This window comes from Cynoglossus semilaevis, chromosome 10 (genome assembly GCF_000523025.1).
Source record: "Cynoglossus semilaevis isolate Cse_v1.0 chromosome 10, Cse_v1.0, whole genome shotgun sequence".
Classification (NCBI taxonomy): domain Eukaryota; kingdom Metazoa; phylum Chordata; class Actinopteri; order Pleuronectiformes; family Cynoglossidae; genus Cynoglossus; species Cynoglossus semilaevis.
The window spans coordinates 15,815,753-15,836,541 of NC_024316.1; the positions used below are offsets into that span (position 1 = coordinate 15,815,753).

The 20,789-nt window shown below is 42.3% G+C and overlaps 1 protein-coding gene and 1 long non-coding RNA gene across 3 annotated transcripts in view; one reads left to right on the forward strand and one right to left on the reverse strand.

Moving 5' to 3' along the window:
• plxna2 (plexin A2) overlaps positions 1-15,225 on the forward strand; it is a 173,056-nt gene extending 157,831 nt beyond the window's left edge. The window contains exons 23-32 of the mRNA XM_008319093.3: positions 359-425; positions 656-802; positions 1,871-2,030; positions 3,728-3,831; positions 7,593-7,692; positions 9,950-10,140; positions 10,395-10,564; positions 10,654-10,866; positions 11,016-11,166; positions 13,250-15,225. Coding sequence (XP_008317315.1) covers positions 359-425; positions 656-802; positions 1,871-2,030; positions 3,728-3,831; positions 7,593-7,692; positions 9,950-10,140; positions 10,395-10,564; positions 10,654-10,866; positions 11,016-11,166; positions 13,250-13,345 — 1,399 coding nt within the window. The 3' untranslated portion in view covers positions 13,346-15,225. The remainder of the gene's footprint in view (positions 1-358; positions 426-655; positions 803-1,870; positions 2,031-3,727; positions 3,832-7,592; positions 7,693-9,949; positions 10,141-10,394; positions 10,565-10,653; positions 10,867-11,015; positions 11,167-13,249) is intronic.
• A 240-nt stretch (positions 15,226-15,465) lies between these two features.
• The window catches only part of LOC103385269 (uncharacterized), a 41,315-nt gene continuing 35,991 nt past the window's right edge, over positions 15,466-20,789 (reverse strand). For both annotated transcript variants that reach the window (XR_003050745.1, XR_003050744.1), the window contains exons 5-7: positions 17,593-17,822; positions 16,794-16,879; positions 15,466-15,865 (exon numbers count right to left, since the gene is read on the reverse strand). This is a non-coding gene — a long non-coding RNA (uncharacterized LOC103385269). The remainder of the gene's footprint in view (positions 15,866-16,793; positions 16,880-17,592; positions 17,823-20,789) is intronic.

Sequence of the window (20,789 nt, forward strand, 5' to 3'; positions counted from 1 at the left end):
GGGAAGGGAGAGGAGGAGGAGAGAAACTCAGAGGAGAAGGTTGTGGCTGTGATCAGGCGTTACCTGTCTGTGACAGCACTCATCTCTCCAAACAGCTGAGACTTGTCACAGCTGATGAAATCCTGCTGGGTTTAACCTCACATGGATACAAACACACACACACACACACACACAAACAGATGTTGTCTCTCTGCCTCATTTACTCACTATGAGCACTGTGCTCCACAAACAGTATGCATCCAAAACCAGTATCAAGATGCCACAGTGACCTCCCTGAAGACCCCGTCATGATCTCATGAATTATGGAAGGATTCATGAAACTAAAACCTTGTTTTTTTCTCATTTCATGTCATTTCAGAACCGAGTCAGTCGCTGAGAAGATGCTGACAAACTGGTTCGCCTTTCTCCTTCACAAATTTCTCAAGGTTAGCGTTGGCGTCTGATCAGCATGTGCAGATTGTGTTTGTATTATATTTCAGACAAATAATAAAATATAAAAAATAAATAATAATAAATATGAATATTTGTTTGTTTTTTTGTATTCTGTGGATGTGAGTATCATGAATATAAGTATTTGTTTGGGTTTTTTTTGTATTCTGTGGATGTGAGTATTTCATTTTCATGTTCACTGACGTTCTCTCTGCTCATATCACAGGACTGTGCCGGAGAACCACTGTTCATGTTGTACTGTGCCATCAAGCAGCAGATGGAAAAGGGACCCATCGACGCCATCACTGGAGAGGCGCGCTACTCCCTCAGTGAAGACAAACTCATCCGCCAACAAATAGAATACAAAACCCTGGTAGGTGACAATTTGCCAAGTGGTTCACAAACAAACCCTGCTTGAATTCAGAGGATTGCTGGTTTGAATCCTGACCTTGTCAGGACTGCGGTGTGTGTGTTGAGCAAGCACAAAATTGCCCCACTTCTTGGAGTTCATCACAGATGTGTCTGTCACAGGGGCAGGGCTGCAGCGGGGGGACGTAGAAATGTTTGTATACATTTTTTATTTTTATATTAAGAAAATTGTATAAATGACTGTATTAGATATATATGCTGTACTGGTCCAAAAAATGCATTTTGCTGCAGAAAATGTTTGGGAACCAATAGTTTAAATCCAGAAAGACATCTAAGTACTGAAAAATAATATAACAATATTTTTTTGACAGCATTTAACTTTTATATATTATTAAATATTTATATAAATATTAATTAATTTTGAATTTTTACTCCTGAGGTTTTGTCAGATTAATTTGCTAGATTACAAATTGTTAAAAAAAAAATTATAATGTGCATTTTTATATCCAGTAAAGTAGCAACTGCTAGCCTGCAAAGCTAAATGTATCACTTATTCTCTGGGTGAGAAGGAGGGGGCGCTACATGCTGTTTGTTTACTTTCTGCAGATTCCCACCTTTAAAAATAAGTTTGATCTGCTGTGCTGGGTGTTATCCATCCTGTGTGGAGAGAAAATTAACTAATGCCCCCCAGGCTTTGTTGTTGGTCCAACATCAGGGTAGGAGATGGTGGGAACGTACCAAACAGACCCATCTGCACGTCCAAACACACTTAAAACAGAAAATAAATAAATAAGCAGTCACACAGCCAGCATGTGATGTTAAAATGCTCTGATTGCTCTGACTGGGACTTTGGCTCATTAAGTACTAATACCCCAGCAGAGCTGGAAATTGGTGTCCCACTGAAGGTGTGAAATTAGATTTCTGGATTCCAAAGAAAGTGGAAATGGTTCCTCTAAGCTCATGCGCTGCTCGTTGGAGACTCTAATGAGGGCGACACCTCCAGCTGCAGCAGAGCCAGGCAATAACAGGACACCTCTGCCTCCTTCTTCTCTCGCAATCTTTTCTAATCCAGATCCTGAACTGTGTGAACCCAGACAACGAGAACAGTCCGGAGATTCCTGTGAAGGTGTTGAACTGTGACACCATTACCCAAGTGAAGGAGAAGATACTGGACGCTGTTTACAAGAACATGCCCTATTCTCAGCGACCACGTGCTGTAGACATGGATCTTGGTATGACACATACACACTCGAGCACTTCCTGTTACAGACTTCCTGAGTGTGAATGGTGCTTTCGATTCATTTGTTTCATTGTCAAAGAAATAAAAATAACTTCAATACACATAGCTGATGCCAGCAAAAGTACCTTTTTGTTGGGAGTTTTTGCAAACCTACGCAGTACAACTGTTCTTATAGCGGTACTTTTTAAACACAATTTAGTTTCCCAATTATTCATTTTGTAATTAATTGCAAATAAAATGTTGCTGGTCGCCCAGCAGCAGTGGAGATCATCAGTCAGATAATAGCCGTGTCCCAGCAGCACAGTTGGTGAAGCAGCTTCACCGAGCTGCTGCCAGGACTTCTGTCAAACTGACTGACACTGTGGGGTGCATCCCATCGTCTGGCTGCTCACGCACTGTGCTGCAGAGTGACACGGTCGATAGAGACTGAGAGGTGTGCACGTGTTGTGTGTCTGTGACGTGGCTGCCTGGCAGACCCAGGTAAGAGCTGACAGACGTGGTCTCCAGTATCACGCGGGGGCTCCACTCCCACACAGTCTGCTACTGTACATCTGTTCTTTATTTCTCATACCTCACACACTCACACACACTTCATCTCATTTCTCTTACTTTGAACGGGTAGAGAGAACAGAAGCTTAGCTCAAAATAGCGCTTCGCTCCGGAATATGGCAGCGCTCACACTTGTCCTCTCTCTGCCTTTTCAGTGATGCTTCAATTTTTTATTTTTCGTTTCTTTTGTGTTCGTGTGTGTTGTTGTTTTTCTAACCTATATCTGAGTGTGGGGAAAATTGTGCCAACCAGGAATATGGGCACCTGGCAAAGGCACACAGTCATAAAACCGAGTCAACAGAGGAGAAAATCAATGACCAGTGCCATCAGGAAAGCCACAGTAGTCGAACACTCTCCCCTTTTTTTAACCGTATTATTATTTCATTACCCAGAAAGAGGAACCACGTTTCCTTATTTTATCCTCTTCCTGTGGGAATGATGTTATTTCTATCAAATGTTTTTATTATTTTTTTTAAAATTGCAGCCATAATTGTGTTAATTATTTGTGAAATTAATCAGGTTATATTTTTAACACATTGGCAGATTGTTGTGCACAGCACATTCAATAATTCCACCATCCATCCTCTAATCGTTGCTATGATACACAGTTAATATATTGTACATCGTTGTTATTTACTCGCGCTGCCGGAAAACATTTCAATATCACTAAAGTAGCTTGAGGTTTTAATACCATCTCAGCCTCTGTTTGTGGTTGGACTTCAACTTCAAGTCAGATTCACGGCAGGTTTTGGAAGCTGCTGTCAAGATGCACAGTAATGACATAAGATCCACCAACTTTGTGAAGCAAACTTTCGAGTTATACTTTTGCATATTGTTCTTGGCATTTTTCCAAATAAATAATTCCATGGAGTTGGTTCAGTCACAAAAATGAAAATGTACTTTTATATTTTGTGATATTTAGGACTATGGAATATGACAATATCTATTACGATTAATCTTGATTAATCATTAATAATCAACAATTACCCTGTGTAATTGCATAAAAATTCAAATCATTTCACAGCCCCAGTACTTATATGTACTGTATGTATATGTACTTGTATAAGTTGTACTCACATGAAGGTCTCAGCTACAGGGTGAGACACTGTATGACGGTACCTGTGTTTGTTTGTCCACCAGAGTGGCGTCAGGGGCGAATGGCTCGTGTGGTGCTGCAGGATGAAGACATAACCACCAAGATAGAAAATGACTGGAAGCGGCTCAACGCTCTAATGCACTACCAGGTAAAAACACAAAAGGATTTTGGTTCAAATGTTTTTCCAGAAAAGCCCTGCGTTACATTTTTATGGAGATTTTCATTTCTGGGTTGGTTTTATTATGGAAATGATGGCAAACACTGAGCCTGGCCAAACTTTGATGTTTCCTGCTGTTGACTTTCATGCAGCCAATTTTCAGCTCCTCATTTGCATGTCCATGTCGGTGTAATCCAAATGGCTGTGAGAGTGGAGGACAATTACTGTACAGGTGTCATGGAGATGAACTCTTCACATCTCCACAGCTACTTTGCCACCTCCCTGGAGAGGAGCTGCTGAAAGCAGGAGGGCAAAATGTCCCTGCCTCCGTCTCCTGGCGGTCCCCTTACTCATATGCTGATAACGGCGGGTCTCGCTGTGACTCTGAGCCTCTGTCTTTCTTCAATTCATGGCTCACAATTAAAGGGCCCGTAGGCTCACCCTTTTGCCCCTTATTAAAAGGAGAGAAAAGTAGAGACCCTAAGTGGAGGAGAAGTTTTGCATTTCCAGCGACTTCACGACTGCTGAAATTTTAAATTCAAAGAGGAGACTAAAAGGCGAAAGGAGAAACAGAGTTTAAATGAAAAAAAAGAAGTCGATGAGGGCTGAGGAAAATGGAGAAAAAAAGGAAAGGGTCAGGGAACATTTAAAATCATGCCCAGCAGACTGTCATTAGTATGACCCTGCTAACAGAGCGTACCATGTGAAATCCTGAGTTACTAGTAAAGAATAAATGTTGATGCAGCTATAAGGGAACGTCAGAAAGTTATTTTTCCATTAGAGAATTTCTTCTTTGTTCAATTCTGGGAGACTCCAGATCATAACCTGCTGTTTTTTTAAATTAAGAGCTCCCCAACAATGTCTCAAAGGGATTGTCGACAATTTATATGTAAAAACCCATGCAGAAAAGGAATAAATAAATATGCAGTGAGGAAAAATGAACTGAAAATTAGGATCTCATGAAAAAAAGCAGGGTCAAAATAATAGTCAATTAGTCAAAAAGTTCCAATATAAAGATTGAGGATATGGAATTATTTATGTCTTTCACACAGACGTTCCTTTTGACTATTTTTCAGACTTAGGCATATTTGACAAAAATACAATATCTGAGATGACTGGGGGGGGTGTCTTTAGTGATTGCAATCAGACAACTTTGAGAATTTCAACATTTGTCTTAGAACGTTTCACTAAGACTGAGTGAAGCTTGTCGTGCACATTTATGCTCTAATGACATTTTCTCACCATCATTTTTCATCTTAACCCTCTTCAGTGTGTCATACCTTGTGTTTATCCTGTTTTATTTCTGTCTCCCTTTGAGTCCCTTCTCTCCCCTCTTTTTCTTTCATCTCTACTTTTCTTTTGTCTCTTTTGAAGCAGCTTAATGTGTTTGTTTCTGTTGTTTCTCTTCACAAACACACATGTATTTGTTTTATGTTCTACCTCAGTCAGATCAGATACTTGTTTTGATCATAGTTCTGCATAGAACAGAAGGGCAAACATTAGAACATCAGAAGAGAGGCTGTAGGGCGTAAAAGCTGGTGGTCAGATACCCGAGACCACCATAAGTCAACACCAACATCATTAACAGTTCTATAAGGTTGTCTTAGATCTGCAGAATTCACACTTTTTTTTTCTTTCTTTTTTTTTTGTTCCACATGGTGTCACAGCTCTGGCTGCACATCTGTCTGTCTGTCACAGCCACTCAGATCCCTGGGGAGAATTCATCCCTACATGAAATTATTGGAAGAGGTTCCGGTTCATGCAGAATGAAAATGGTTTAAACCCAATTTTACTATAAAGGGACTGGAGGCCCAGACAGAAGCATGAAAATTCATAAGACCCACAGCGATCCAGGAAACCACATTGATTATTTACCCTGTCCCACAGGAAATAACAGTTTACACAAGCTGGCTGTTGGAGCAACCCACCACCCCCACCACCTTCTAGTATTAAAAAAAGAACCCCCCACATTAAAATTAAATAGAAATTTAGATTCAATGTCTTAAATCAAAGTTGGAAAATTTCAAATTTTATTTTCACCTTTGTCTCGTTACAATTTTTCCAGCACATCTTATTTATTCATTTTTTTTAGATACAAAGATTGTATAAAATCCAAAGTCAAAACAGTTTTTAAACTCCCACCCACTGCTGACCTCTGTCCTCATCTGTGCTGAATGGAAAGGCAGAGCCAGACAGTCAAGAGCACTTTGGGAGAGCCAGGGCAGATAGATCCTGTTACCCCGCTAGAGAAATCACTCGGGACATTCTGGGCTATTTTTACCAGCCTAGACACAACAGATACTCCCACGTTGTGTTTATTAATCTTTTACTGTTGTTCTCCTTAGAAGACCCCAGAACACAAATGGAGAAGAATTTAAACTCGATTATATTAGTAACAATGTGACAATCTCTCTATTTAACACAGAGATTCCTGGGGTCTTGTTAAATGCCCCCATTTCTCCAGAGCAGAGAAATTAAGATAAATCTGTTTTTCTTGTTCCATGTTTTTGTTTTTTTTTCAAATTATATTGTTCCTGACAACAGGCACTCACATAAACAGGTTGTGTAGGTCCAAGTTTTTGAGTGGAATGGCATGATGACCATCACATTTGAGGGCATGGCTCCAGACATGATGGAATGCCAAGAGGAATGAGGATGAGGCTGAGGCCAAGGCTGGAGTTTGTGTTGCTGAGGCTGAGTAATGAAAGATAGAGGATGACTGCACTTGGCCGTCTGGTCAGCTGTGTACAGTCTAATAGAAGGTCTTATCACAGGAGGAGCCCACAGCCCTTATCATACCTGCTGACTATCAGGCCCTCTCTAGATTATCCCTGAAGGGCGAATCTGCACACCTTCAATTATTTACTCCAGACCATCACTGCTGTAGTCTCTCTGTCAGACAGAAATGCAGGAGGGAGGGGGTGAAAGGAAAGAGGGGCGGAGAAGTGATTTCACACTCTCCAAGAAAAATGTATCACAGAGACTCCACGGAAGTCCAGGGTGTTGATCTATTAGAGTGGCTATAAACTGGAGAGGCCACAGAAATTAGGTTTTGGAAAGCGGGGAAAATTGGGAAAAAGTGAGAATAAAATGACAAGTTCTGTTGTGGATACAGAGAGTGATTGAGGAGACCGTTTTTCATTTCTTCCAAAGTGGTCCAGGAACAGGAACTGCATCCTAAAGAGGGCCCTCCCCAGCTTCCTGCATCTTTTCACTGCCGTCTGTTAAAGCCAAAAAGCAACTTCTACTAATGATGTTGACAAGATTTTTATTTTAAGTTTGGATGAAATGGGTAACGTCTTGGCTAACATCTGGACGTGTCTTCTGTAATGACGTGTCCTCTGGGTTTTTAAGTTAGGTCAGTTTGGGCTGGGCTTCTGCCTACAGAGGTCTCTGCCTGAGGGGGAGAACACCAGTGGGCCGCCTGTGACGACCCTGACTGTGGGAGTGTAGTCTTTAAGACTGATGACATAACCATCAAATTGATTAACTCACACACTGACGTGTGTAGCATCCACGTTAACTGTGCTGTTCCAGCCCACGCGGGTCACTTCAGGACTTCACGCTGCAGTCCAACAGTGTTGGCATCTAATTAGACTATGAACAACCGTGCAGAAAACCTGCAGTGATACGAGACCTGCAGTGTGACCACAGCCTCAGACACAAAGGGTTGGGGTCACATGAGGGCACATTTGTGTTTGCAGCCCATTTATGCTGTCCATTTTTCTCTCCCCCCTCTCTCTCTCTCACAGGTGTCCGATCGCTGCGTCGTGGCCCTGGTGCCAAAGCAGACGTCCTCATACAACATCGCCAACTCTGCCAGCATATCGCGCTCTTCCATCAGCAGATACGGTGAGTTGATCGACTTGATTGCTCTCTTCGTACCCACGTTGGTGGCATTGATGTAATTACGTTGATTATAAAATGCTTTCGGTGAATAATTACGAGTGAAACTGTATGAGCCTATTAAAAGATAATCAACTGTTAATTCATTGCGAGCACGTTGGTGTTGTTGCCGCTGCTGTACAATCACATCATAATGACTTGTTATATGAGCTGTACTGTCAGTAGAGAACAAACACAGAAGGATGATTGGGTTTACAGCCCATTCTTTTGTGTGTGCTGGAGTTTTGCGCCACAGTTAAGGTGGTAATCTCTGCTGGATGACACGAAACCAGTGATTTAATTTGTGAATTGAGCCCAATTACCTTTAAATCACACAGCACATTTAGACTCACTCTGAGTCAGTGTGAGCAGTGTTCATTTTAAAAGCCAGTCTTGATTTAGTCTTTTGACTCAATTACAACTTAGTCCCAGTCCCAATTGAGTGAATAGAAATGTTTTGAAATTAAGTAATTAGTTGACAAAATATCAAAAAATGTATTTATTGGACACATTTAAATCACATTTAGTCAAACATTACAGAAAAAATGACATCCTGACAGGAAACTGTGTTACTGGGTTTTATTATTGTTCGTTTATTTATATTTTATCACGAAATTGTTATTAGATCCAGATTAAACAGTGTTTTATAATTTAATAAATTATACACAAACAGTAGTAGCAAACAAAACATTAAAATGTTGTGACAAGAAATTAATTGCAATTTAAAGTTACTTCTAATAGAAACTTTATCATTTATTTTCCTGAATCTACGTTAAAAAAGTGAGGAGACATTTCTAGTGTTTGGGACAATGAAGTGTACAGCTTCTACTTCTCACAGTGTTTGTTTTGGTTTTGGTTTTGTTTTTTCTTGTCCAAAGTTTCTTGCTTCGACAGTGGTTGTTGAGGAAGTTGGTAATGTGTAGCAGCGAAGCAGAAGTTCTGCTGGCAGGAGCCGTCCTTCATCAATCATGGGCTGACACAGCAGGCACAGCTGCACCTCCACACCTGCTGATGGATTCATACCAATTTAACGTTCAACACTTAACATCTTGACTCAATTTATGCCACTGCTGCCTCCCTGCCCCCCTCCTTTCCACTTGTCTAAAAATCAGTGCAAACACACAACCCCTGCTGCGCTGTTCAAGCCCACCCTAAGACAGGAGGGAGATAAAGAAATAGTTAAACTCAAAGTTAAACCAGTCCATAGTTATTATGGTATGGTATCATGGACTTCAGTTTACTTTACGTATATACATAAACCCCCTTCTGTCAGGTCCTGGTCCCGGGGGTCCTGCCTAAAGGTCAACTCTGGTCTGGTTTGAACAAGTCTATGTAGCTGTAATGGCAGCAGAGAGCTTTGTTGTTTGACTCGGCTTCTGACGGCAGGTGAGAAAGCGTCTTGGTGAGATCCTCAGATCCCGACTCTCCAGAGAGTCAGCTGCCAGGAATACACGCCGGCTAATTAAAGAAACTGAAACCAGCGCCGTCGTGACTGAGTGAGGAGCAGGAGCAGAGAGGCAGGAACAGGAGAGGGGGAGCAGAGATTAGGGTTTTGTGAGGATGAAGGAGTTTGGCCGTCAGGGCTCCACAGATTGAGAATCTTTTGATGCACTGATCAGAGAGCGGTAGGAAGGTTGTCGACGAGGCATATGTACGTCAAGACAGGTGAAAAATAGTAATAATAATAATAAAAATAAATTATTTTGAACAGAGCCAGTCACAGACAGAGGGACGACAACAGAGCAGGGTTGGAATACAGATGAGACTGTGTCTTATTACTCAGTGCAGTCAATGATTAGGAGAACAAATATGTAGCAAAAAGCGGTGGCAAGGTGATCATCCATCTTGTGTGCCTCCGTAGATTCCAATTTCAAGAGGGATTCCACTAATCATTGCAATTCCAGGAGCCACAGCGTCTCCTCCCTTCCATTTCTTTGCTGTTCTATGAAATTACCCACCACTGCAATTTCCCTCAGAGCCTGGCTCACAGCAGAACGCCACTCTGTAATGAGAATACAAAGGAGGGTGGAGACAGCAAAGGTGCTGCGTGTACAATATGCATGCCTCTGTGTATGTGTGTGTTCTGGGTAAAGGGCTAGTTTCTACAAAGAAAAGACGTTCTCTCTGTCATGGACCGCTGGACTGTCCAGGCCAGGCTTCAGGACGTCCCGACCCTTCAAGGATTAGGATGAATGAATGTTTTCTTCTTCTGTTGTCTGTGCAGACTCTTCATTCCGCTACACGGGCAGTCCTGACAGCCTGCGATCACGAGCTCCGATGATCACCCCTGACCTAGAAAGTGGGGTCAAAGTGTGGCACCTGGTGAAGAACCATGAGCATGGGGACCAAAAAGAAGGAGACCGCGGGAGCAAAATGGTCTCTGAGATATATTTGACCAGGCTGCTCGCAACTAAGGTACAAGTGCTCATGAGTATATGAGTGGGTCGAATCTTGTTTTGTTTTTAAATCACAAGTATATAGATAACAAAAAATTACCATAAATATTTAGGTTTTATTGAAATTAATGAAAACTAGGCTTCACATTTTGATAAAGCTCCATCTAAGATAAAGCAAATTATCTGATGGAAATATTGCTTAAAGAAGTTTTTAACTATGAGCTCAGTTCATTTGGGTTGTGTTTTTCTCACTGACCATCTCTGATCTCCCAGGGTACGCTACAAAAATTTGTGGACGATCTGTTTGAGACGTTGTTCAGCACAGTCCACAGGGGGAGCTCTCTACCGTTGGCCATTAAATACATGTTTGACTTCCTGGACGAACAGGCCGACAGACATGCCATCCACGACACAGACGTACGACACACGTGGAAAAGTAACTGGTGAGGACGCTGGTGTTCGTAGGTTCACTGATGATGTTCTCTTCAGTCATGTCACTGGAGTCTCACCTTCTTTTTCCTCCGTCTCTCAGCCTTCCACTGCGTTTCTGGGTGAACGTGATCAAGAATCCGCAGTTTGTGTTCGACATCCATAAGAGCAGCATCACAGACGCCTGTCTGTCTGTGGTTGCTCAGACTTTTATGGATTCCTGCTCAACATCTGAGCACCGCCTCGGCAAAGACTCTCCGTCCAATAAGCTGCTGTATGCTAAAGACATCCCCAATTACAAGAGCTGGGTAGAAAGGTAGGAGCTGATGATGTCACTTTAATTGTTAAAATACTTAGTATTGTGTGGGGGTGTTATATTTACAACATTTCTCCCAGTGATTGCAGTGTGTTTTGTGTGTGTCTCTGGGTTCTCAGTGTTGAGTTTTGTTCCGTCTTTGTTTTCAGGTACTATGCAGACATTAACCGCCTGCCGTCCATTAGTGACCAAGACATGAATGCCTACCTGGCAGAACAAGCCAGGCTCCACTCCATGGAGTTCAACATGCTCAGTGCCCTCAATGAGATTTACTCCTACGTCAGGAAGTACAGTGAGGAGGTGAGTGATGTTATTTGTCTGTAGCTAACGTTAGTTATGAAGTCCATACACGTAGAAATGCATCAACCAAGCCACCAGGGGTTCATTTTTTCAATGAGGTCTCATCTTCCATCATTAACAACCAAACATCTTCATGCGTTGATGTCACTTATTACATCCTTTTCAATCTTCTTGCTGGCAAACAGACAAACCTTTGGCACATTACTGCCATCTGCTGGGCTGCAGTGTGTGGGATTATTTTTACATAATATAATTCGGAGCAATTCATAGTCTGTACAGTATTGACCTCAGTGATGCTGTCAGTAGAGTTGGTTGTGGATGTGTTATTAGTCAAGTGAGGTCTGGCCTACTGTTTATGATCTGTAGGCCATGAAGACATAACCATGTTGTGTCCCTTTGTCTCTAATGCATCAGAGCTTTGTAAAAGTGTCTTCTTTCTAATCTTTCCCACTCGCTTGTCTCCTACTTCCTCTTTTCCTCCTCTCATCCAGCATCTTTCACTGGTAACTCTTGTTTAATACCGTGAAGGCTGTGGGCCGAGCTAACCGGGCCACAGTTTCAGCCTACCCAAATGGTTTTGGGAGTTGGAAGCGGCAGCTGCACCTGCATACCGTGCTGTAGATTAATAATAGATTGTTATCTGGTCCGACGGGGAGGAGGAAATGCTCCGCTGGCAGCTGCCAGAATTTAAGAGCACTTAGGCATATGAGAGGAAGATGGCAGGTGGGCAGGAGAGGTCTGAGTTCAGCAACATTCACAGTGCAGTGAACAAAGACAACTCCATCCTGGGCAGTAATACAGAGGAGAATGTAATTGGACGTTATCTCTGGTTTCTTTTAAAGAAATCTTAATTAGAGGCTTTCTTACTGATGCATTCTGGTCTTATCAAAGAGCTTTATTTGACATAATGAGCATGTAAAGTAAAGTAAAAAAGTGTTAAGTGTTTGTGATGACTAAGTCAATAAATAGACCTAGAGGTGAACTGTCTGTACCAGGACTGTCGTAGCTAAGGTTAGCTCTGGTGTTTGTGCCAGGACTGTCGTAGCTTCAGTGGGAAGATTTTGGGTTTTTTTAAACCATCACTTTATCCAAGCTGTCAACAACAACAACACTGATGCTACTTAATCCATTCTATTGATCATCTTTGCAGCTGGCAAATAAACCTTAGGTGCCTTATTGCCACCTACTGGGCTGGTGTGTGCATTGTTGTTTTATTTATTATTTTATTTTGTTTATAAGTATTTAATGAAAATTTAGGCATTACACCTCCAGCCCCTAATTTTTGACTTTGTAAAATATAGGAGTGCCAATGTCTGCAAAGAAAAAAATAGTGATTTGTTTTACTGACAGGCGAAAGGACAGAAAGACAGTAAAGTGAAATCTATGACTGCCCATAAAATGATCGGGAACATAATCCATAACGAGGTGACAAAAAGTCATAAAAATATAAATTAAAATGTTATCTTATATCTCACATCAGTAGGAAACACTGCCTGTTTCCTACTTATTTACCACTTAATTAATTGAGTTTCACCAGGATTTGTTGGTGAATTAAATTTTTAAAAGCTCGTCAAAAGCGTTGATTTACTGACGAATGGCCGCAGCTTCTGGAGACTGAGGCTGAATCCAGAGGTGAAAGAGTCAGTGTGTTACTTCATATTGAGGTCTTTGTATTGGATGTGGGTGTCACTCAAACACAGATTGGTTCTGACAAGGCAGGCACCACATGACAGAGATAAGAGCAGAACCGTGTCTGGGTTCTTTTTGAACCGGGCTTGACAAATGTCAAATTTACAAGAGGGGCCTCAGAAGATAAAACAGAGAAAACCCGCACACCAATATTGTCAGAGGCCACGGCTGTGATGTAATTCTTTTCTCTTCCTTTCAAGTGATTTCTCTGTGGAAACATTAAAACGCGTCAGCCTTATAAAGAAGATTTTTTAGGTTTTCATCACCATACAGACAGCAGTTGATCTCTCTGTCCTCTGTCAAACAAAGACATTCACACAGAATGCACAAACACATGTGGTGTGTGTGTTTGTGTATGATTTATTTTTATCAAATTTTCTTCTGTTCTATTCAGATCATTGCAGCTCTGGACCAGGATGAACAGGCCAGGAAGCAGAGGCTGGCCTACAAGGTGGAGACACTCATCTCTGCTATGTCCCTCGAGAGTTGAGAGTGACCCCTACTGACGATAAGAGGACCACAGTCTGTACTGGACCAATATAATTTACCTCTTACTGTGGAGACCCTGGGATCTGAGCGTCCATTCACAAAGAGACAAACTGCAACTTTTGTGTTACATCCCTTCTGTTCCTCTCATGGTGACGTAAAACTCTGGGTCCACAGACTGAGAAAACCTGAGGCACGAGACTAAAACATCAGAGGAGAAGACAGCCAGCTCGCCCTGTGTTTACTATGTTTTATTTTTTCCCCCACAAAAGACGTTTTCTCTCAGTTCCACCTGGACGTGAGCAGGAGAATAATAACCAGATCGAGAAGCACAGGAGTCGATTTCACGTTGGTCTGCTGGGTTCACATTCAGGTTTCACTCAGATTTTATTTTTGTACTCCTACATTTGAACACGATCCGTCGCCATGGAAGTATCTGCAGCACCGTGTTGTCAGAGTTGGATTTCAAGCTTGTGCAGATGTTTAACAGGCCGCTGGCCGTGTCTTCTCTGACTCCTCGCCTGTGGACAGGAGGTCATGTGACCTGGGCTTATTCTCCCAGTCCACACTAAAAGGCCACATTTCAGCCAGCATGCTTGCACCTAACCATGAGGTTGATGGTGACGAGGTCCGTAGAGTATTTCGGAGCTGACCATTAATCAGCATCGCTCTGGTGACCGAGGCTCTGAGGTCATCGGTGTGTGTGTGTGTGTGTGTGTGTGTGTGTGTACTGGACAATACTTGCCAATTAGTGTAGTATGTGAATGTACAAAACTCTTTTTTTTTTTTTTTTTTTTTTTGGTTGTTAGAGTTCAGCAAAGACAAAGGGGAATCAGTTGAACTGATTTCATTAGTTCATTTCAGCACCTCATCAAGTGAACAGCTCCGCTGCTGTCCTGACTTCACAGCAACCGTTCCTGCCGGAAAAATATGGTTTTCCTGTCACATTATTTTACTTGAAGAGAGTGTGTGTGTGTGTGTGTGTCGCTGTATCTCGTCGGCATTGTGGCTGGAGCTGCACTAGTGAAAGGTCGTTGGCTGCCGCAGACTGAAGCTCTTCATTAATGTGTCTCTATAGAAGCCCCTTTGTGTCCATGCATGCAGAAACACATGTGGTGTGTTTAAGACTCCATCGTTGAATTTTTCTCCAGTGCCATTGAATGATGCCAGTTCTAGTTAACCAGCCCAGATAAGTAGATGAATGGAGACTTTTCCTGACTGCCACCCATACATTCTGACCACAAGAAGCCAAGCTGCATGGGTCGACGTCGACCAAGTGCCAAAAGATACTGTGGTATCAGATTCTTCGCCGATGTGTCAAAATAGCAGTTTATGCTTTACACTGAGAGCGAGGTCCTGAGGTCAGAGAGTGGAGAGCAGGAACGTATTTATAAACCTGTTTGAAAAAAAAAAAAGGTACGAAACGCAAGCAGAGTCAGCGAGGAGTGAGAGAAGAGTGGGAATTCAAACAGGTTTTGTGGATGTTTCTTTGGACTAAAACTAAAAACACTGCTAAAAGGCTGCAGTGACCCCTGACCTTTCAGCTGGATAGCAAACTGTAGACTTCATCCTCTGGTGACGAGACTTTTTTTTTTCTCTGAGATCCACGACATCTTTGCCTTTTGTTTACATGGAGTACTTGAAAATATGTTGCGTTAATGAGCTTTGTGTGTGTGTCAGGTCTGACCAACACCACCAGTGGGCGAAAGGTGTTTGTTTTGTTTTGTTTTTTTCTTGAGGCCTTAGAAATCTTCCTGTTCATTCTTCCTGATCTCAGTTTGGACCCAGTCCTTTCAGTTCATCAGCGACCAGAATATCTCTCATTCCAGAGACGTCTGTTACAGGCAGACGAGTGTGAGTGAAGGTGAAGAGGTGTACGGCCCCGGCCGCTCACACACAGACGCTGCCTCGCTCAGCACTTACTTTGCCAACGGTGTTGGAAGAGATGTTCCCAGAAATGAAAAGAGAGAGAAAGCTTTGAAGCTGCTCTTTGATCTGACTGAGTTACCTGCAACACAACAAAGATCGAGCTGTGAAAAGATGGAGGGTAAAAACATCAATCCAACTGGACATTGTCTGGTCAACGACGGCCAAAGTGGGACTGAGAACTGGTTCACACCTTTCACTCACCAGAACCCCGATAAACACGGAGATGCAGGAGTCCAGGCAGAAAAACGTGATAATTCTTCCTTTAAATTGCAGCGTCTTCCCATTTCAGCCAAACCGACTGTGTCCTCTGATACCTCACTGCTTGTTTAGAGTAACTGGACCTAAATGCCTTTGTTTTTTTTTTCTCCTGTGGATCGGTTCTTTAGAGACCTCCAGCTGCTCAACAGCTCCTCTTGTGGTCACCATTGTGACAAAGGCACATTACAGTAGTTAAGTGTGTCTTTCGTCCTTTCGTCATTTCCGGGGGGGGGAGGTTTGGGGGAGGGTGGTTTCCTTCTCATCTGGAGTTGGATCCCTTTTGCATGCCTTTGATTTCCTGCTCCGTGTGGCGTCCGTGTCTGACTGCAGTGCTTCCCTGAAAGACATGTTTCTGGACACGTTTAATCTTTAAGCAGCTTCAAGCACCTTTTATGTGAAAGAGTTGAATTTTTTTCTGTTTTTATTTTCTTCCCTTTTTTTTCCCCGATCGTTACTTATAGCTTGTTTCCATGCTGTGCACTCGATTTGTGGAACCTTTTGAACTCAGTTTGAACTGAGGGAAGGGGATTTTGTTTACTCTTTCTGCAGTGCAGAAAAACCATTGGACTGCCAGTCGGTATATCGCTGGATGCTCGTAAACAAAAACGTTGCTTTAGCACCGACTGGTTGCAAATTTTTTTGTGCAATTGATTTTTTTTTTTTTTTTTGTTTTGCTTTGTGATTTAATTCGGAGGAAACGTTCCTGTGGTTCTAACTGGCACATGTCATCGTTACGTCTGTAAAACAAACATCTTTAGTTTCGCAGTGTCAAACAGAGGATTTTGAATCCGGATCAATGTTTTCTTTAGTTTCGCAGTGTCAGAGGATTTTGAATCCGGATCAATGTTAGTTTCAAAAGAAAAATATGGCAGATATATAAACTGAGTGTCCGTCCATTTAAAATACACATCTTAGACTTTGTAGACACTGGACTTCTGTAAAATAGTACTTACTGGCAGTGATGATGATGACGATGATAACGATGATGATGGTGATAAAAATAATAATGGCTGTCTGTTCTTGTTTTATAAGGTGTTGTGAAAATTGTAAGAAACTTAAAGTATTTAAAAAGGTTGGTTCCCTCGTTTTTCTTATTTGCTCTGGTTTTGTTATGATAATATATTATTGTGTACCTATTGTAAATATGAAGCACACCTATTTTGCAAGCCAAGGATTCACTTTGTACTGTTGTTATATATAAATAAACTTTGCTGGTTAAAAACGGAGCCGAGGACAGAGTGTGTGTGTTCATGTCGGCGACTCACCACTCTACGTCTGGTTTGCCCGTAAGATTTTGACGAAGCGTTTCGACTCTCCAGGTCCTGAGTCTGCAGTTGAAGAAGAATGAAACCTGTTGGGGAGAAAAACAAATGTATCAAACATCTGTTTCTAACTTAAAGCAGGAACACAATATGTTGTGTAACAAAAAAGACAAAACTGGACACAGGCCATGTTTCTCTTGCTGTGATTGTTTAACAGGTTGATCCCTAGTAGTAAGTCATGGTCGTTCTCTGTGTGTTAATATACATAGGCATACAGAGTTAGGTTAGCCATTCACTCTGAATGTACCACAGATGTGTATAACCATTGACAAGTATCTGAATCTACTGTACATGTTGGACCAGTGGACAAAACCTCACTGTTCACTCTGCTGCAGAAACGTCACAACATGTTTTCGATTCTGAAGCTGCTAAGATTTCTAATGAGTCCAATTGTGTTAAAAACAAAACTTTACAGACGTCTGCTGCTATTGGACAGTCTAAGCTACTTTTTTTTTTTATAACAAATGTTTTTGGTTGTCATTTTATTCTGTGATATGAAACTCTGCCAAACTGATGTAATGTTCTTCTGCATATTAATAAGGTGAAGAACTCCAGTTCTACTTTGATGTTTTTCTAACATGAAACATCTGCTGCTTCTGTTCTACTTTCTCCTCAAAGTCAGCGAACACATCCATCCTCTGTGGAGTCGATGGTTCGGACCTGACTCTGAGGATGAATCTCTTCTAGTCCAGGTTCTGCTGTGGCTCTGAGTGGAGCCTTGAAGCCTCTATTTCCCACTTACCTCCTGTTCAGCGCCAAACGTGATAACCTTCAGCTGTAACGCAGTGAATTGTCATCGTTTGTCTTCATGCGAGTCTCTTAGCTCGGCCACTGGAGCTCTGGGTGAGTGTGTTACGCCGCAGTGAAGAAACCCCCGAGGCCATCGGTTCCACCAAGGACGTCTATAATGGACCGTTGGCTCCACCGCTGCACCGGCTCAGTCTGATGACTGTCCACCGTCTGGATCCACGTCTGATTGTACAAACAGAACAAAGAAGTAGAGTGAGACGATCTTTATTGTTGGACTAGACTTCACTCTGATATTCATTCATTCATTCATTCATTCAACTTTGATCCTGTTTTATTTAGGGTCCTGTTCAAAGCTGGAGCCAATCACAGTGGACCAAGCTGTGGTTCACCAGGAACCCATCCATCCATCCATCCATCCATCCATCCATCCAAAGCACCACTTCACCAGGAACACAGACAAAAAAACCCTTCACACTCGTTCACACCTACGAACCATTACGAGTTTTTGAGACGATGGCAGTAATCCAGAGTACCTGGAGGAAACCCTGCATGTACACAGTGAGTACACGGACACTCAACACTACAAGACCACCAGTTCACATTTACAGCGTTCTTCAAAACTACTGCACTGAAATGTAATTCATATAAAACCACTCAAACGAACAGATCAGTGCCAGTTTCCCTAATTAAGAAAAGTCAAATTTGAAACTTATTTTCCTTTAGCTGCTCCCCCCCCACCCACCGTGAGGACCTGCCCCTTAATTTGAGAACCACTGCTGCACCCTTTTGTCTTATTGTTCTCCTATTTTAAGCGTCTTCAGTTTTCTCACCACATGAGCAGCAGACACACAGTGATCTCATTATGAACAGAGTCGTCGAGCGTTAATGTAACGTACGCGACACTAATGAAGACGTCGTCTGACATGTTTTGCCGTCGTCAACACTGACAGAAATTATACCGCTCAGCTACAAGGCATTATTCTATATCCTAAGTCATTCGCCCCCCCTCACCCTCACCCGCTCCCGTCTCACCCTCACCCCCCCGCTGTGCTTCCTAAGGGAAAACTCTAATCCCCGTTGCTTCTAATCCTATACTGCGGGGGCCAATTCACATTCACGGGGGCTTTACGCCCTGTAATGCCCTTGTATGAAGTTGCGTTAGGCTGACATCTCATTTGTTCTGCTTTGGGTTTTTAGTCTGGATTAAGGAGAATATTCCAAAATCATTAAAGTGTGGATCATTTTGGACAGTTCTGCTAATAAATTATCAGACAGAAAATCCCTGACAGATTGAATAATCTCATTCTGACCCTGATGGTCAGCGGTTTGAGTCCTCGTGACCTTTGTTGCCGTGACACTGGTCATTTAATCAGCACTATAGCTAATCCTAGCTGTCAACGACTGAGGGTGGGGTACACCCTGGCCCACTGGTGCATCACAGGGCTAAATATATAAACTGCTATATAAATATATATATATATATACATAAATCTGTTTTTGACTAGAACCATGTGTTGTTTTTGAAACAGAACCTTCACACGTCTTCTACAACAGCGCCCCTGGTGTTGGCGGTCAGTGTCGCACCACATGTGTCTATATTCCTATCTATTTTCCCATGTCTGGCAGAAGAAGGAGAAACGTCTCTGCCAGGAATCGAGACACGAAGCAGCGTTACGCTGAACAGGACGCGGCGCGGTGGAAGTTTCTGGGGGAAAAGAAACTGCAAACCAACGTGGATCCAGGTGTCGTGAGTCTATTTATAGTCTGGCGCAGCGCTGCTGGAGCTGTCACCCTCCCTCTGCTCTGCAGCCAGCCTCGCCTGGCGCCCACCGGCCCCTCTCTCATTAGAAGTGCACAGAACAACACATGCTGGTGAAGTCTGTGGGTGCTCTGCACAGTTCACAGGTAAGAGACTCACACTAACACACACACGCACACACACACACCAATTTGCAAATGTATACGCACACTCATAAATATGGACATTTTCATGTGTTTTTAAACAAATGAAAAAAGAACACGGGTCCGATTAGAGATGCTAACTAGAACCTCCAACTGACACTCCAAGTTTGGCCTCGTCTCCTTCTACACAACACGATAAAAAAAAGAGGTGGGTGGCTTTCAATTATCACTGCCCCCCCTACCCCCCCACTCTCCCCCTTCCTAATCCAACCACTCCAACTGTGCTGAGTATTTGTAACTAAAAAACAAAAAAGAACTTTAAAATACAGAAAAAAACCAAGCAGAGTGAAGCCACAGAGGACGTGTAATTAGATTCTGTTTTGTCTCGTATCCTTTTTGTAAACAAACTCACCAACACAAACACACACACATATATTGTGCCACCATGCTGCTGCTTCCAGGCGCAGAGTGCAGGTAAGAAACATCAGACAAATTTCCCTGGCTGGAGAACTCATTTGCATATGCAGATGTTAATTACCACTGGAGCTTGTATAGGCCAATTGACAGCTTGTGCTCCTGCTTACACCCACCCACCCCTATTCCACAAGTAGCCGTTTCCACGGTTACTCCCCCGGCTGATAATAAAGATAATCGCTGCCGTTTTCCTTCACGGTTCATTTTCTGCTGTTTGCTTCTAGAAAGGCCAGAGCGCTGCTGTGTGATTTTCCACACAGAGCTGAGGATTGGAGCGGGGGCCAAGTCACCACAGCACCTGCGACATATGCACCATAGGGGAAGGATTCGTTCAGTCATGGTCACAGATAGAGAGGAGGAAATGAGAGCCAGATCAACCACAAGGTACCGTGTAATGATGTTTAGAATAATGTCTGGGATGAGAGCAGAGTTAGAAGAGATGAGATGAGACCAGGTGATAAATGTTATCACATAGAGCGAAAGCACTGACAATTCAGCAAGAATACTATGTTTCCAAAAACCTTCAAATTAGGCATAAACCGAACCCTAAAAATTTAACAAATTATTGAATAACAAAAACTAAATATGAATAAAATAACATTTCAAACCAAAAGCTATGTCCATTTCTGTTGTTAAAACTGAGAAAAAATATAATTTTTAGGGACGCCATCTTTTGATCACAGTCAAATCCTATACCTATAAGATCCTGAACCAATCTCCGAAAAAAAAAGTTTCTCAAAAATGACTAAAAATGCACTCATTTAGCTTAAAATACTTAGCTATGTCCATTTCTGTTGTTAAAATTGAGAAAAA